Here is a 15,906-nt window from a genome sequence, read left to right as displayed (position 1 = left end):
TACCCACTTCATTTACTTTTCATATTTGTTAGACTTGTTTCCAGAAGATTTGTGGTTCTTCCCCAGAATAAAACTGTGCTATCACCAAGAATGATCAAAAGAATATGTTGAAGGTTCAGAATGTATCTGGGGTCTAGAAAAGTTTAGAGTCAGTCACATTCTTGAAATAATTATCTGACTTCCCAAAAGTACAATCTGACTTGGGTATGAGTGTGTATATATGAAGGCGTCTCATTTTTTTAAATGAATCAAACGTGACCACACCTTATCCACATACTACTATCAACACAAGGGCACTGACAGCTGCATTTTGACCTTCAGGTTGTATAATCAGTGTTTGAGATGTGCATTTGTGTAAAGTCCAGCCAAGAAGAGTCAAATGATGGATGATTAAAAACATTTTTTTTTTTTTGCCTGTCCAGTTCCCAGTGCTGCTCCTCAGAATCTGTCCTTAGAAGTAAGAAATTCAAAGGTAAAACTTTTTATTGCTGTTGTTCATTTTTATTGGTATACTATTAAAACTCAGAAGGGCTTATAGAGAGGGAGATCCTACATCAAAACAATCATTTTCAGGAAATAAGGTAACCTAGATATTACACTTGCCAGTAAAGCTGAGCTTAGAAACCAACTTTAGTTTATTCTGTTTAATTTTACTGCCTTTCTCTGATGCCTTTCTGCAAATATATTTCTATTATGTAAATTATTTCAATCTAGATATTAACAGTCCAGACCTTGGTGATTAGGTAGAAGGAAGGAAGTCGTTTATGATACGTAGTTCCTTAGTCTTGTGAGATGAGCCCTGTGTGAATATTTCTGATGGTTGCAGATGCTGAAACCATCTCTCCGAGTCACATTCACTGTACACTTACGGCATGTACCCCTCTCAGAAGGCCCAGAGTCCTTTCTGGGCTACATAGGCTTCTGACATGTTCAGTCCTTTTAAAAAGTACTATTGGACTCCTTTTCCTTAAAAAAATAACCAGCTGCTAATTAATGATCCCCTTTTGGAAGAGTTTTAGACAGAAATTATCTAAGTTCAGCTGTTCCACAATTGAGATGGGAAGAGAGCCTTACACCTAACAATAGTTTACTGCCTAATTCATGTGCCTCTGACCTTATGTTTTCTTCTGAAAAGTTTTTTGAGACTTTTGTCTTCATTCTGGCAAAACACTCAGGAGATCAAAGGCCCAGAGTATACTGCCAACAAATATAATACCCCACTTTGGTCATTGGGGTTTTTTTAAATTAATAAGTATTTTTGAGTGATTAGTAAGTAACTTAATAAAACTCTAATCACCCTACTGGCTTTATGTTCCTTCCCTTTGCACAGAATTTGGGATAATCCTATCTAATAAAAGGGTAATATGCAAATTGGCCATCACTCCAACACACAAGATGGCCGCCCTCATGTGGGCACAAGATGGCCGGCAGGGGAGGGCAGTTGGGAGGGACCAGGCCTGAAAAAGAGGGGAGTTGGGGGTGGACCAGGCCTGCAGGGGAGAGCAGTTAGGGGTGACCAGGCTGGCAAGGGAGGGAAGTTAGGGGTGATCAGGCCAGCAGGGGAGGGCAGTTGGGGGCAACCAGGCCTACAGGGGAGGGCAGTTAGGAGCGACCAGGCCTGCATGGGAAGGCAGTTAGGGGCAACCAGGCTAGCAGGGGAGGGCAGTTAGGGGTGACCAGGCTGGCAAGGGAGGGCAGTTAGGGGTGACCAGGCCAGCAGGTGAGGGCAGTTAGGGGCAATCGGGCCAGCAGGGAAGCAGTTAGGCATCGATCAGGCTGGCAGGGAATTGGTTAGGAGCAATCAGGCAGGCAGGCAGGCGAGCGGTTTGGGAGCCAGCAGTCCTGGATTGTGAGAGGGATATCTGGTGGGATCGGGCCTAAACGGGCAGTCAGACATTCCTCAAGGGGTCTCAGATTGGAGAGGGTGCAGGCTGGGCTGAAGAACACCACCCCCCCATGCACAAATTTCGTACACCGGGCCTCTAGTAATATATAAAATAGTTAGGACCAAGCTTTTGACATATTTGGTCTTTTTCCTATAAACTTATGCTTTCTAGAGTATTATGATTCACTGGCAGCCACCTCCTCTAGCCACACAAAATGGGCAGATTACTGGCTACAAGATACGCTACAGAAAGGCCTCCCGAAAGAGTGATGTCACTGAGACGTTGGTGCCCGGGACCCAGCTGTCTCAGCTGATTGAAGGTGAGTTCCTCTGCGCATTGGCAAAAGTTGGGAGATGTATCTGCCTTAGACACTGAGCTATGCTAGTCTGATTACTGCCTAGAGCTGTTGTCTTGCACAAAGTTAAAATGGTTCAAAAGGATTTGTAAAAATTTGATAAAAATTAATTGAAAACACTCTTACACGTTCTGCCATTTCTGAATGAGATTATATTTTAGTTTTATTTCCTTGTGTTTTTCTGTATTCTTTATGTTATATGTAGTTTTTTTATAATCTGAAAAAAAGTTCAAACAAAGCTATATAAACAGAGTCTACACAGTCTAGTTGTTAGCAAAGTGTACAGACAGTGAAAGTGTACTGTAGTAATCCAGCAAGCTTTTCTCCTTACCCCTCATCTCATAGATGAGACTGACTCCTTTCAAAATAGGAGAAGGTGAATGTTTGTCTCCATGGAGTCAGTCCTCTCCTTTCTGCAGAAAGTAAACATGGCTGCCGTGAGTGCTGCTGAAAAATCTCACTGAAGGAACATTACTGTAAAATTTCTCACAGATGTTCTTAAAAGTCAGTTTCTGATGTTACTCCAGATACAGTTAAGTAACAGTTTCCATCTGTAAGGGTTTTACTTTGAATATTTAATAGCAGATATTTACTGTATACCAGGCATTGTTCTTGTTGCCAATAACATAAAAATAGAGTACAGTCCTTGCCCATGAGGGGACTATTCATTTTTTTTCAAGTCAACATTTGATATATAAGGAAAATACCATTTTCATGATAAAAATCGATTTTTCTTTTTTTGTTGTTTTTTGTTAATCCTCGCTTAAGGATATTCTTCCATTGACTTTTAGAGAGAGTGGAAGGGAGGGGGAGAGAAACATCGATGTGGGAAAGACACATCGATTTCTTGCCTCCTGCACATGCCCCAACCAAGGCCGGGATTGAACCTACAACCAAGGTACGTGCCCTTGACTGGAACCGAACCCTTTCAGTCTGCGGGCTGATATTCTGAGCCAAACCGGCTAGGGCTAGATTTTTCTTTATCAAGAAAATTCTTGCATTTTAAAATCATACTTAGAATGGTTCATTTGTTTAACAGACTTTATTGAATTTTTATTAGTGTGGGCTAGCACTGGGCATATAATGGTGAACAAAAATGGAAATCTTTGCTCTCTTGAAACATTACCTTGAAGCTTGATAAGTATTAGAGAATAATACAGATTACCAGGATCCTGTATTGAACAATAACCAACATAATTAAGTTTTAACCAGAAGTAATTGTTGTTTCTTCTTTTTGTACCACTTATAGTACTTAACATATTCAGCCATCTATACTAATAAAAGAGTAATTAGACCAGGAGACCTTCTGGATGTCCTTCCAGACAAAGCCATGGTGGCGGGGCCAAGGCAGAGGCGGTTAGGGGCAATCAGGCCAGCAGGGGAGGGCAGTTGGGGGCAAGCAGGCCAGCAGGAGGGGCAGTTGGGGGTGAGCAGGCCAGCAGGGGGGGGGCAGTTGGGGGCGAGCAGGCTGGCAAGGGGGGCAGTTGGGAGCGATTAGGCCAGCAGGAGGGGCAGTTGGGGATGAACAGGCCAGTGGGGGGGGCAGGTAGGGGCTATCAGGCCGGCGGGGGGGCAATCAAGCTGATGGGGGCAGTTGGGGGCAGTCAGTCCGGCAGGGGCGGGCAGTTAGGGGTGATCAGGCCAGAAGGTGGAGCAGTTGGGGTTGATCAGGCCAGCAGGCAGAGTGGTTAGGGGCAATCAGGCAGGCAGGCAGGCAGGTGAGCGTTTAGGAGCCAGCAGTCCTTGATTATGAGAGGGATGTCTGATTGCCAGCAGTCGGACATCCCCCGAGGGGTCCCAGATTGGAGAGGGTGCAGGCCAGGCTGAGGAACATCCCCACCCCCTGCCCTCATGCATGAATTTCATGAACCGGGCCACTAGTATCTTTATAATATGATTTGTGTGCCTTAGTTTTAGTCTGTGAATTCTGTTGGTTACTTTGGGGGAGAGGAACTCTTAACCATTTTACATGTGGGTCTCCCTTGCGCATGCTTTTATTCACTCTTGCTCACTTGCTAATTCACTCTCTTAACATTCTAACTCTCCCCAAAGGGCAAGGCATGGTAATCTGATCAGTTGAATTCTTTCAGAACCTCAGTTGAGCCATGTTTGCTAGGAGACCAGATTGTTGTCTATTAATAGTTGTAAGTATATGTATAGTCATTCTGGCTCTTTCTGGTTCATGTAGGCAAGGAGGTAAAGTGACTTGGGCCCAGCCATTTTGCTTCTCATTCTGTTTTGCTTCTTGCTTTCTTGTGGGCAAATAAGATGATCTGCAGAGAACAGAACCTCCCATCTCTCCTCTCACACCTTGTGACAGGATTGATTAACTGAGCCAGGGCTCATCCTGGCCAAGTTCTCTCTCAATTTCTGTACTGTGTTGCTGGCCAAAGATCCCAATATTTGGATATGGGGAGGTAGGATAATTTTTCATAACCCTAGTAAGACCTATCACAATATCTACTATTTAAGTGCTCTACAAATGTATGCATGTGAACTGTATACTTGAAAATGGCTAAAATGGTAAATTTTATATGTATTTTAACACAATAAAAAAGAAAAAAATGAACTCATGAATATCTGACCATATTATTGACTCTTGCTCTACTTTGTAGGGTAGACTTTTACATGTGGATCTTTGATTCATTGGTAATTCAAGTACTTTATTAGGTTATATTAAATATAAAAGGTTGCATAATAGAAAGGCATTATCCCTTTTTTATTTATTATGTATACTTATGGGTTGGTAGGCTGCTGAGAAATAGATTTCTAGGCTGTGTTAACATTTAAAGTTTTTCTTTGTGATTATGGCGTGGCTAAGAGAACAGAGGTAACGTGGTAGGAGTTACATCTTGCATTCTTTTCCGGTCTTTAGTGTCTTCTGAGACCAACGGACTTTGTTCCTTGTTATAGCTTTCATTATTCTTGGCCTCTTTTTTAGCCTTAGCTTCCTTAGCAAAATGAAGGGATTGCATTAAACAATTTCTAAAATGCCTTCAAGCTCCTTTTTTAAAAAAACAACAACACACCTGTTGTCTCCTGAGAGCTTCACTGATTTCTTTTTCCTTCTTGGATTGTGTGGACTTCAGCCTCTACTTTAGAGGTGGGAGCTCCTGTGTTCTGTACTTATATATTTCTTGTTTTGTATTTAACTAAAATTTTATCAAGGTGGTAGCTGTATATTGAGTTGGTGGATGAGATATTTGCTTTAATGAGATTGTTGGTATTTGTTTTTCCAAATCTGTTGTTTCAACTTGTTTTTTTTTTTGTCATTTGGTCTCAGGTCTGGATCGGGGGACTGAATATAATTTTCGAGTGGCTGCTCTAACAGTAAATGGCACAGGCCCAGCTACTGACTGGCTGTCTGCTGAAACTTTTGAAAGTGACTTAGATGGTAAGAACAATGGCACAGGCAAGGTACTAATTATAGTCAAGTGAGCCTAGCTGGAAAGCCACAGATTTGGGGTATATATTGCTTTAAACTGTGAAGTTTAATATATTACTACTGTCATTCCTGTAATGCAGCAAGTTTCATGGATCTCCCCCATCCCCCACCTTTGTGGCTTTTAGATAACTCTGTCTTTAAGTAGAACCAAAACCAATAAAAAGGTACAGGTGCCTTAAGTCTGTTTTTCACCAAGGCCTTTAAATATGTGGATGATCTAAAATGGGAGGCTGAGCCACATGAATCATGCTTATGTTTCATTAGTTTCCCTTTTCCCTTAGTTCTAGACACCTTACCCTTTTTCTCACCTGTTTATTCAATGACAAAGTCCATATGGGTGTGTGTATGTACCTTTATCAAATACAGCTGCTGTACTTGGAAGACAAAAGGATCCTATTTTAACTCTTGTTTTACTATTTTTAAATTAAGATAGCAATTTATGCCTTGAAAAATACTGTAAATTGCCACCACTTAAGCCTCTTGGTCTCCCACCATTTATATCAATTTGTGGTTCTATTCATATTTTCTGACTTATCATATTACTTAGGGGAGTAAATAATTAGTACTATTGCTATAATGTGATACTTGATTACTTGTTGACACCAGGCTTCTAATTAGTTGGTGTTTCTGCCTGGTAAGTTTGGGAATCAGATGTGACACCAAGAGGAATGGGTAACTATTGAAAGTCAATTTCTTTTTCTCAATTGCACAGAGGTTCTTGGATCACTTTGTCTTCCCTTCCAAATTAATGTTGCAGTGTCTAGTATTTCAAGCTGCTGTTTGGGTTTTGTTTTCTTCTTAGAATGCAGTAAAACCATTGGACATACTTTACTGTATATACATATTCCCTTTGAATTCTTGGTCATAATGAAAAAACTTAGCCCCAAATAATTTAGCGGGAGATTGAACACCATTCCCCAAAGGTGGTGAAATATCCTAATGGAAGATGAACCTCATCTTGCCTTTCTAATTTCCTTTCCAGAAACTCGTGTTCCTGAAGTACCTAGTTCACTTCATGTCCGCCCACTTGTTACTAGCATCGTAGTAAGCTGGACTCCTCCAGAGAACCAGAACATTGTGGTCCGAGGTTATGCCATTGGTTATGGCATTGGCAGCCCGCACGCCCAGACCATCAAAGTGGACTATAAACAACGCTATTACACCATCGAAAATCTGGGTGTGTATGCTCAGCAAAGGAAGTAATTGTACTTGTGATTGCTTTTTTACTTTTTTATTGTGTAGTAATTTTATTTTTATAGAAAACTTAGAAAAATAGTCCAAAAAATTCCTATTAATCCTTCACTCAGCTCCCCAAAGGTTAACATTTTTCTACATGTGCTTTATCAGTCTGTATCTTACTATATGTACTTGTTTTCCCTCTGAACCATTTGAGAGTAAGTTGCAGACATGATGTCTCTCTACCTACTAATACTTTAATGTGCATTTCGTAAAAACAAGGACATTTTCTAACATAACCACAGTACAGTTATCAAAATCAGCAAATTAACACTGACAAAATATCTGTAGACTTTATTGATATTTTACCAGTTGTCTCATTAATGTACTTTATGATAAAAGAAGGGATTGTCCATGATCACATGTTGATTTGTTATTGTGTCTCATTCGTTTTCTTTGATATGAAAGAGTTCCTCAGTATTTTTTTACTTTAATGACTATGCCGTTTTTTAAAAGTATAGACCATTATATTTTGTAGAATGTCCCTCAATTTAGACTTGTCTAATATTTCCTCATTACATTCAGCTTTGTTCTGGGAGGCAGAGCATAGACACAGTGTGATCTTTTCAGTGCCTCATCTTAGGAGGCACAGGAGAGCCTATCACTAGTGATGTTAACTTTAATCACTTGATTTAAATGGTACCTGCCTCATTTCTCTACTATAAAGTTATTATTTTTCTCTTCATAATTACTAAGGACCTTGTGGGGGAGAGATACCATGAATCTTTGTAAATATTTTATTTCTCATCAAACTTTTCACTTATTAGTGTTACTGTCTTTAGTAATAGTTATCACTATGGTGTTTCACAAGTGGTGATTTTCTAATTCCATTATTTCTTCTACATTTATTAGCATTCTTTAATAAGGAAAATCTTTCCTCCTCTTTCATAGTAAAAGAATAGTCAGTGGGAATCTCCTTATAACTGGTTCCTCTGTCCATCTGACAAGATGTTTCAGACCCTGGTATTTCCTAGCCTTAGCCCTTGAATTAGCCATTTCTCCAAGGAATCCTGGTTTCTTTTATGGAAAATGGTATTTAGAAACCAATATTTGAGCACTCTACTGATTCATAGAAAATCCTGAGGAAAATCCTGGCTACTAAAACTATAAGTGAGGTTAGCAAGTCACAAGGTACAAAGTTGATATATAAAAATAGTCATATTTCCATACTCTTAACAGTCAGCAGTTGGAAATTTGAATTAAAATTGCATTCTCCCCAATCCTACATACATCCCAATGCACTTTTTTGTAGAAATTGGTAAACTTATTCTAAAATTTATATGAAAGCCAAAACCGGTTTGGCTCAGTGGATAGAGCGTCGGCCTGCGGACTCAAGGGTCCCGGGTTCGATTCCGGTCAAGGGCATGTACCTTGGTTGCGGGCACATCCCCAGTAGGAGGTGTGCAGGAGGCAGCTGATCGATGTTTCTCTCTCATCGATGTTTCTGACTCTCTATCCCTCTCCCTTCCTCTCTGTAAAAAATCAATAAAATATATTTAAAAAATAAATAAAATAAAATTTATATGAAAAATGAAAATTACTGGAATAGTCAAATATGTTAGAAATATTCTATGTATTGATTGTGGTAGTGATTACACATCCTATATAATAAAAGCGTAATATACTAATTAGACCGGACAACCTTCCTGACAAAGCCAGGGCTGAGAGGGCTTAGGCAGAGGCGGCTGCCGCGGTGGCGGGGGCCAAGGCAGAGACGGCTGCCACGGTGGCGGGGGCCAAGCCCCTTGCATGAATTTTGTGCATCCGGCCTCTAGTATATACATACTTGTCAAAACTCAATAAACTGTATACTTAAAGGGTACATTTTACTGTGTGCTAATTATACCTCAAAGTTGATTTACAAAGCAAGAAAATGAAAAATAACAATATTTTATAATAGAAAGTAACTTGATTTTGGTAGGTGTTACTACTCTTCCAAATTGAATTATCATTATACAGATCTTTGACACACTTCCCTTTTAATTCAGTATCTGCCCTGACCAACTTTTTAACTCAAGTCATATCTTTTTAAAATATCTTTCATAAAACAATGTGAGGTGTCTAACAGATGACTTACCTTCATCTTTTCTGGTAGAGAATAAGCAGCAATTGATGCTTTATTCAAAACAAAGTCGCCTTTTTTTTTTCCTTTGAAGAACAACACAGCTAACCTAAGATGTGTTCCCCACATGAGAATTCTTATAAGGCAGTTGTAAGAGAACAGAAGAAAAGCTCTGCTGGTAAGGTGGTGTCTCTGTGCTTATCCTCTGCCTACTGTTTTCTTTATGAAACTACTGAAAGGAAAGTCCTCTGCATTGTAAGCAGTTCATGGTCCTAGACCAGTGGTTGGCAAACCGCGGCTCACGAGCCACATGCGGCTCTTGGGCCCCTTGAGTGTGGCTCTTCCACAAAATACCACGAGTAGGCGCGCATGTACAGTGCGATTGAAACTTCGTGGCCCATGCGCAGAAGTCGGTTTTCGACTCTCAAAAGAAATTTCAATCATTTTACTGTTGATATTTGGCTCTGTTGACATTATAATGAGTTTGCCAACCACTATCCTAGACCTTCAGGAGCTTTCAGTCTAATAGGAAGACAAAAGTACTACCCAACAAACAATGGAAAGAAGTGAAGGATGGTGGGAGAAGGGAGAGCTAGTAAGGCACAGCAGAGCAGTCAGGGAAGAAGCTTAACTTGAACTTGAAAAACAGAGCAATGTTTGAAAATGAGATGAGAAGGTGCACTGCATGTGCGGAAGAGAGTGAACAGACTTCATTAGAAAAGAGAGTACACATGACAAGTAGCAAAAAAATTTAATTTGGCATAAAGTAAAATGAGCTTGATCTGTATAAGTCAACACTGATAGATCTAAGATGCATATAATGTTGATTAAAAAGTCAGAATGAAGTACATTTAGGAATTCATTTATTAAGCAAACTAGAGCTCTCTCTTGAGTTTCAGGTTCATATAAACATCTCCTTACTGGGTATCTGCACAGGGATATAGCCCATACTGTATCATAACTTAATCAAAATTAAAGTTAGTGTCTTTTCCGATCAATCAGCAAATATTTAATGAACTCCTATAGTATCCCAGACACTGTGTTAAAGATTGAGCAGAGAATCAACCAAACATGATCCCAATTATTAGAAATAATACAATTTTGAAATAATGGAAATTGTTTAGATTGCTAAGGAAGAGAAATGGGGTGTAACTAGAGAGGCTAATCCAGTTTTAAAGGGATGAGTCTTTTAAGATGAGTAGGCATTGTCTAGGTAAAGAAGAATGGTGGCCTGTGTCCCTAGCATAGAGAACAGCTGCACATGTTAAGGCCCAGTGTTAGGCACATAGTGCTCAGTGAACTGAGAGATGGAGCATGCAGATCAAGGCAGTGGTGGAGAAGCAAGTGGGTATAATCAACAAGACTTGATTATAGTATTTGATTATTTGCGTAAGAGGGGAGGAGGGAGAGAGAGGTCTTAATAACTCCCAGGTTTCTGACTTGAGCAACAGGGAGCAATAGAAGTGCTATTTATGAACTAGGAAACACGGGGGTAGATCTGAAGTGGGAGAGAGATAGATTTGAGACATCCAAGTAGAGATGCCAGAAGGTTTAACCTTAAGATTTGGTGATTAGAAGAAAGGTCTGGCCTAGAAATGTGATTTTTCATTTGATGGCACATACATGCTAACCCAAGCTAAGGAAATGAGTGAAAGCACATAGGGAGAGAGTGAAGAGTGGGAATAGAATGTGGGCTTGAAAATGTGTACCATGGTTGCTCTGCCTCTGACCCCAATCTCTGTGAAGGACTTTATCATCTACCATGTTACCCAAACTATCATCTTTTCCTTTTTCTCACCAGTCAAGTACTTCGTCCTATTGATTCCATTTGTTGTCAATTCTTTCTGCCATTGGGAGACCAAATGCCTTTACTAGTATATATTCCCCATTTGTATCTAAAGAATGGGCCACCAGCAACGCAGCTATTTATTTATTTATTTATTTATTTATTTATTTATTTATTTATTTATTTATTGGGGTGACATTGGTCAACATGAACACATAGGTTTCTCATGTGGGTTTCTGTGTTACAAGATCTGTATATTGCACCGTGTGCTCACCATCCAAAGCCAAATATTCTCCTGTCACCTTATATTAGAACCCCTTTCCCCCTTCCCTCTGGCAACCACCACACTGCTGTTTGTGTTCATGAGTTTCAGTTTTATATCCCACATATGAGTGAAATCATATGGTTCTTATCTTTTTCTGACGGACATATTTCGCTTAGCATAATGTTCTCAAGGTCCATCCATGTTGTTGCAAATGACGCTATTTTATTCAAAGTGCCCTATGATAGAGGACTGGATAAAGAATATGGTACATATATATAGTGGAATACTACTCAGCCATAAGAAAGGATAAAATAGTAAAACAGCTATTTTAAGCTTTTCAAATAATGCAGACAGACCACTTGAAGTGTGGCCACTTTGGAAAACTGCCCAACTTTGCTAGAAGTGAGTGATATGGGTCAGCTCCTCACCCTGCAACACTTCAGTGGGGCTCACATTTTAACTTCATTTTTATTCCTCACCCGAGGATGTTTTTCCCATTGATTTTTAGAGAGAGTGAAAGGAAGTGGGGGGGAGTGAGAGAGAGAGACATTGATGTGAGAGAGGAACATAGATTGATTGCCTCTCGCAGGTGCCCCCACTGAGGCCTGGGATCAAACCTGCAACCCAAATACTTGCCCTTTGGTGCACAGGCTGACCCCCAACCACTGAGTAACACAGGCCAGGGCTCAAGTTTTCATTTCTGACTGGACTTTTGAAGTTACTAGTCCTAAATTTTGCCTGGATCAGGAATGTTATGAAGTAGAGTCATCCTAATTTACCTCAGCAAATAGGAAAATGAATGCTATTCCAACTATTTAATACCCACTCTTTTCATAGAGTCTAACTGGCAGCATTTTATATGGTCCACCTGGAGGAAGTGTTTCTTTCAGTCACATTTCCTGCAGCATCACCTCCAAGCCAGTCATAATCCTGGGCCATATCTTATTCTGCCAAGAAGTCTACATGAAGGCTAGATCCAGGGGTGGGCAAACTTTTTGACTCGAGGGCCACAATGGGTTCTTAAACTGGACCGGAGGGCCGGAACAAAAGCATGGATGGAGTGTTTGTGTGAACTAATATAAATTCAAAGTAAAGGAGTGGAGGGGAGAGCAAGAGAACCGGATAGAACAGCTGGATCCAGCCCGCGGGCCGTAGTTTGCCCACGGCTGGGTTAGGCAGTTCCCAGATTTGGAGTCCCCTGTCCCCACCCCTTAAGAGTTAAAAACATTCAGCAGTTTCTGAGTTAACAGTTTTTCTCCTAGTTCTCTACCTTGGCTGTTGTAGTTGCTGCCCTCTTTCTGAGAAAGAAAGGGGTTTGTTTAATTTCAAACTTTATCTATGAGCTTTCAACACATGAAAGACTTACGTACTCATTCTAATCCAAGCCCCACACTATATAATAACATCACTAAGCCATCCATTAGTTGAGGCCAAGAGAGAATTCAGGCACAGCTACACTCACTCCTGGTACTAACTCAAGAGAGAATTTAAGCACAGCCAACCTCACTTCTGGTAATAACTCCAGGCAGTTTTTCTACCCTGCAACGTGGATAAGTTTCCCCTTATCCACTGTTTCAGTTTCTGTGGTTTTGATTATCCATGGACAACCAAGGCCTAAAAATACTAAATGAAGAATTCCAGAAATAAACAATTTATTATCAGTTTTAAATTACACATCATTTTTACTAGTGTGATGAAATCTCAAGCCATCCCACTCTGTCTCCTTCCCAGGATGTAACCATGCTGAGTATGCCACCTGCTTGTTAGTCACTTAGCCGTCTCAGTTATCAGATTTTTATCAGAGACAGAGAGAGGGACCACATTTACATAACATTTATTACAGTACATTGTTACAATTCTATTTTATTGTTATTGTTGTTAATCTCTTACTGTGCCTAATTTATAAATTAAATTTTATCAGAAGTATGTATGCATAGGAAAAAACATAGTATATATAGGGTTTGATACTATTTTCAGACATCCACTGGAGGTCTTAGAACATGTCTCCTATGGGGACTACTGTACTGTACTGTATATAGAGCCATCTCATATCTCCTCACACCTCAAAATATTAGTAATCTCACATAAGAATTTCTTAAATCTTCCCTCCTGGTTTCCTCTGCAGTTAAGATCATGTACAGTCACCCATGAACTTTTAAAATTCTGTAGTGAGAATTTTTTTAAGTGTTTTGACTTGCTTCTTTCCTTCAGATCCCAGCTCTCATTATGTGATTACCTTGAAAGCATTTAACAATGTGGGTGAAGGCATCCCTCTATATGAGAGTGCTGTGACCAGACCTCATACAGGTAAGGTATCCTGTCCATCCCTTGTCTTTGGCTTTTTTTCCATCAGCTTAAGTAGAATCATGGTATGAAGCCTAATCCTAGGGTATCAGTGGAAGGAAAAGAATATGGCAATTTAGGGTCCAGGCTTCAAATAGGATATGGGCTTTCAATATGGAACATTCTGTAATTCCTGTTTTACTTTTTAGACACTATTAACAATCCTGTCATATAAATAATTCTATGTAGATATGTAAAAGATGTTCTTGATGTGTTGGGATCTCGGAAGCATAATTGTGAGAAAATTCAAAGTGATTTTTCATCTTTAGGTTATGTGACTTATAACTAAAATGAGTAAAAAGACATAAATATCTCCATATCTCTAGAGGAATGATATAGGTTACTGATGGTAGCAATAAATGTATACGATTGACAAATCTAACATTTTCTTTATTAGACACCCAAGTTGGTTGGGGAAGTATTTTTGTATGTGCTTTTCATAAGCTTTCTATAAAGAGTATGAAGTCAGATGTACTATCCATTGGATCAACTATATATTTATTACAAAAGAGACCAAATATTCATTTTTGTAATTTATTTAAAATATCTTTAAAGGATTATCCATATAATGTAAAGTTTCTATAGTTATATAAAACATCTAATTTAGATCTGAATGAGAAAGTTTACCAAAGTAATACATTAGAGTTGTAAATTTTTCTAATGGGTACTGAAAAATCAAAGAATTTGTCACTTTCAGAAGTACTCTTTTTCATTTGTTTCTCAGAATTGTGAATCTATTTTGCCTGCTATGTCTTCTGGTTACTTTGTATAATATTACAAATGTGGCATTATTCTTTTTAAAAAGCCCATCTCTGTCCTTCTTTTTTTGTGCTTTTACTTAAAATGACCAACATCATGACTATATGGGTGGTCGTCTGTCCTGTCTTCTGTCCTATGCACTTATAATTTATAACTTGTTTAAAAATAACTTTTCATAAAGGGTAAAAAGCAAGATTAAAAAAGAGAATATTAAATAGTTATTTGCTACTTTCTTAACTCAGCCTACAATAGAAAAAAGGAAATTTGAAATCATTTCCTTTTATTTTATTTTATTTTTTAAAAAAATATTTTTTATTGATTTTTTTACAGAGAGGAAGGGAGAGGGAGAGAGAGTTAGAAACATCGATGAGAGAGAAACATCGACCAGCTGCCTCCTGCACACTCCCTACTGGGGATGTGCCTGCAACCAAGGTATATGCCCTTGACCGGAATCGAACCTGGGACCCTTCAGTCCACAGGCTGACGCTCTATCTACTGAGCCAAACCGGTTAGAGCAAAATTATTTCCTTTTATATCAGTTAAATATTATTCTTCTGTTTAGAAATACACAGGAAAATGTTCCTAACACAGATAACCTAGCTATTTTTTACAAGAGTTATTACAAATAAAAAATTTTCTCAAAGAAGTCTTAATGATTTTTGCACATGAAGTGCATTTTCTGTAACTGGTAGTATGTGTCCTAATCTTTGAACAAAGCCTTGTTTATAATGCATGCTGTTCCTCTGTTATTTTTAGTCCTCATTGTGTAGGAAATACACAGATGGAAACTATTACTTTAGCTTGGCAATTATTTATAAACAAGTCCCAGGCCTTTTCAAATTTTGAGTTAATAGAAAGGGCTAATCACGATAACCATGTGGGAAGTCCATTTTAAAACCTTAACTTAAATAAATCAGTGTGTGTATACTTAGAAAACCTGACCCAAGAGTTGGAAAAGCCCAAACAGATCCTGCTGTATTGACCCGGGCTTGTGTAACTCAATGCCTTTGTGCTTGTTCTGGCCTCTGTTTTTATTTATTTATTAATTAAATTAATTGGGGTGATATTTGTCAGAATTAACATAGAGGTTTCATGTATGGATTTCTATGTTATAAGATCTGTATATTGCACCGTGTACCCACCACCCAGAGGCAAATCTTCTTCTGTCAGCATATAGTAAGATCCTCTTTCCCCCTGACTCCCTTCCTCTGGCAACCACCACACTGCTGTTGGTGTTCATAAGTTTCAGTTTTATATCCTACATATGAGTGAAATCATATGGTTCTTAGCTTTTTCTGACTGACTTATTTTACTTAGCATAATGTTCTCAAGGTCCATCCATGTTGTTGTAAATGGGGCTATTTCATTTTTTTTTTTTATGGCTGAGTAGTATTTCATAGTGTATATGTACATCTTCTTTATCAGTCCTCTATTTCAGGACACTTTGGTTGTTTCCATGTCTTGGCCACCATGAATAATCCTGCAATGAACATAGGGGTGCAGATATCTTTGCGAATACGTGATTTACAGTTTTTTGGGTATATACCCAGGAGTGGGATTGTTGGGTCATATGATAGCATTTTTTGAGGAATCACCAGACTGCTTTCCATAGTGGTTGGACCAGTCTACATTTCCACCAGCAGTGAATGAGGGTTCCTTTTTTCCACAACCTCTCCAACACTTGTTATTGTTTGTCTTGTTGATAATGCTCACTCTAACAGGTGGTATCTCACTGTAGTTTTAATTTGCATTTCCCTAATTGCCAGTGA

At 39.1% G+C, this 15,906-nt stretch overlaps 1 protein-coding gene across 14 annotated transcripts in view; it reads left to right on the top strand.

The window, feature by feature from the left end:
* The window catches only part of NEO1 (neogenin 1), a 352,200-nt gene that overhangs the window by 263,712 nt on the left and 72,582 nt on the right, over positions 1-15,906 (top strand). For all 14 annotated transcript variants that reach the window (XM_080657714.1, XM_080657720.1, XM_080657718.1 and 11 more), the window contains 5 exons: positions 423-472; positions 2,058-2,205; positions 5,525-5,635; positions 6,669-6,863; positions 13,247-13,342. In XM_080657714.1, the coding sequence (XP_080513840.1) occupies positions 423-472; positions 2,058-2,205; positions 5,525-5,635; positions 6,669-6,863; positions 13,247-13,342 (600 nt within the window). The remainder of the gene's footprint in view (positions 1-422; positions 473-2,057; positions 2,206-5,524; positions 5,636-6,668; positions 6,864-13,246; positions 13,343-15,906) is intronic.

The sequence above is a fragment of the Plecotus auritus genome, assembly GCF_963455305.1.
Source record: "Plecotus auritus genome assembly, chromosome: 1".
In the NCBI taxonomy this organism is placed as follows: domain Eukaryota; kingdom Metazoa; phylum Chordata; class Mammalia; order Chiroptera; family Vespertilionidae; genus Plecotus; species Plecotus auritus.
The sequence above is the reverse complement of the archived record's forward strand: the minus strand, read 5'-3'. Positions and strand labels throughout refer to the sequence as shown.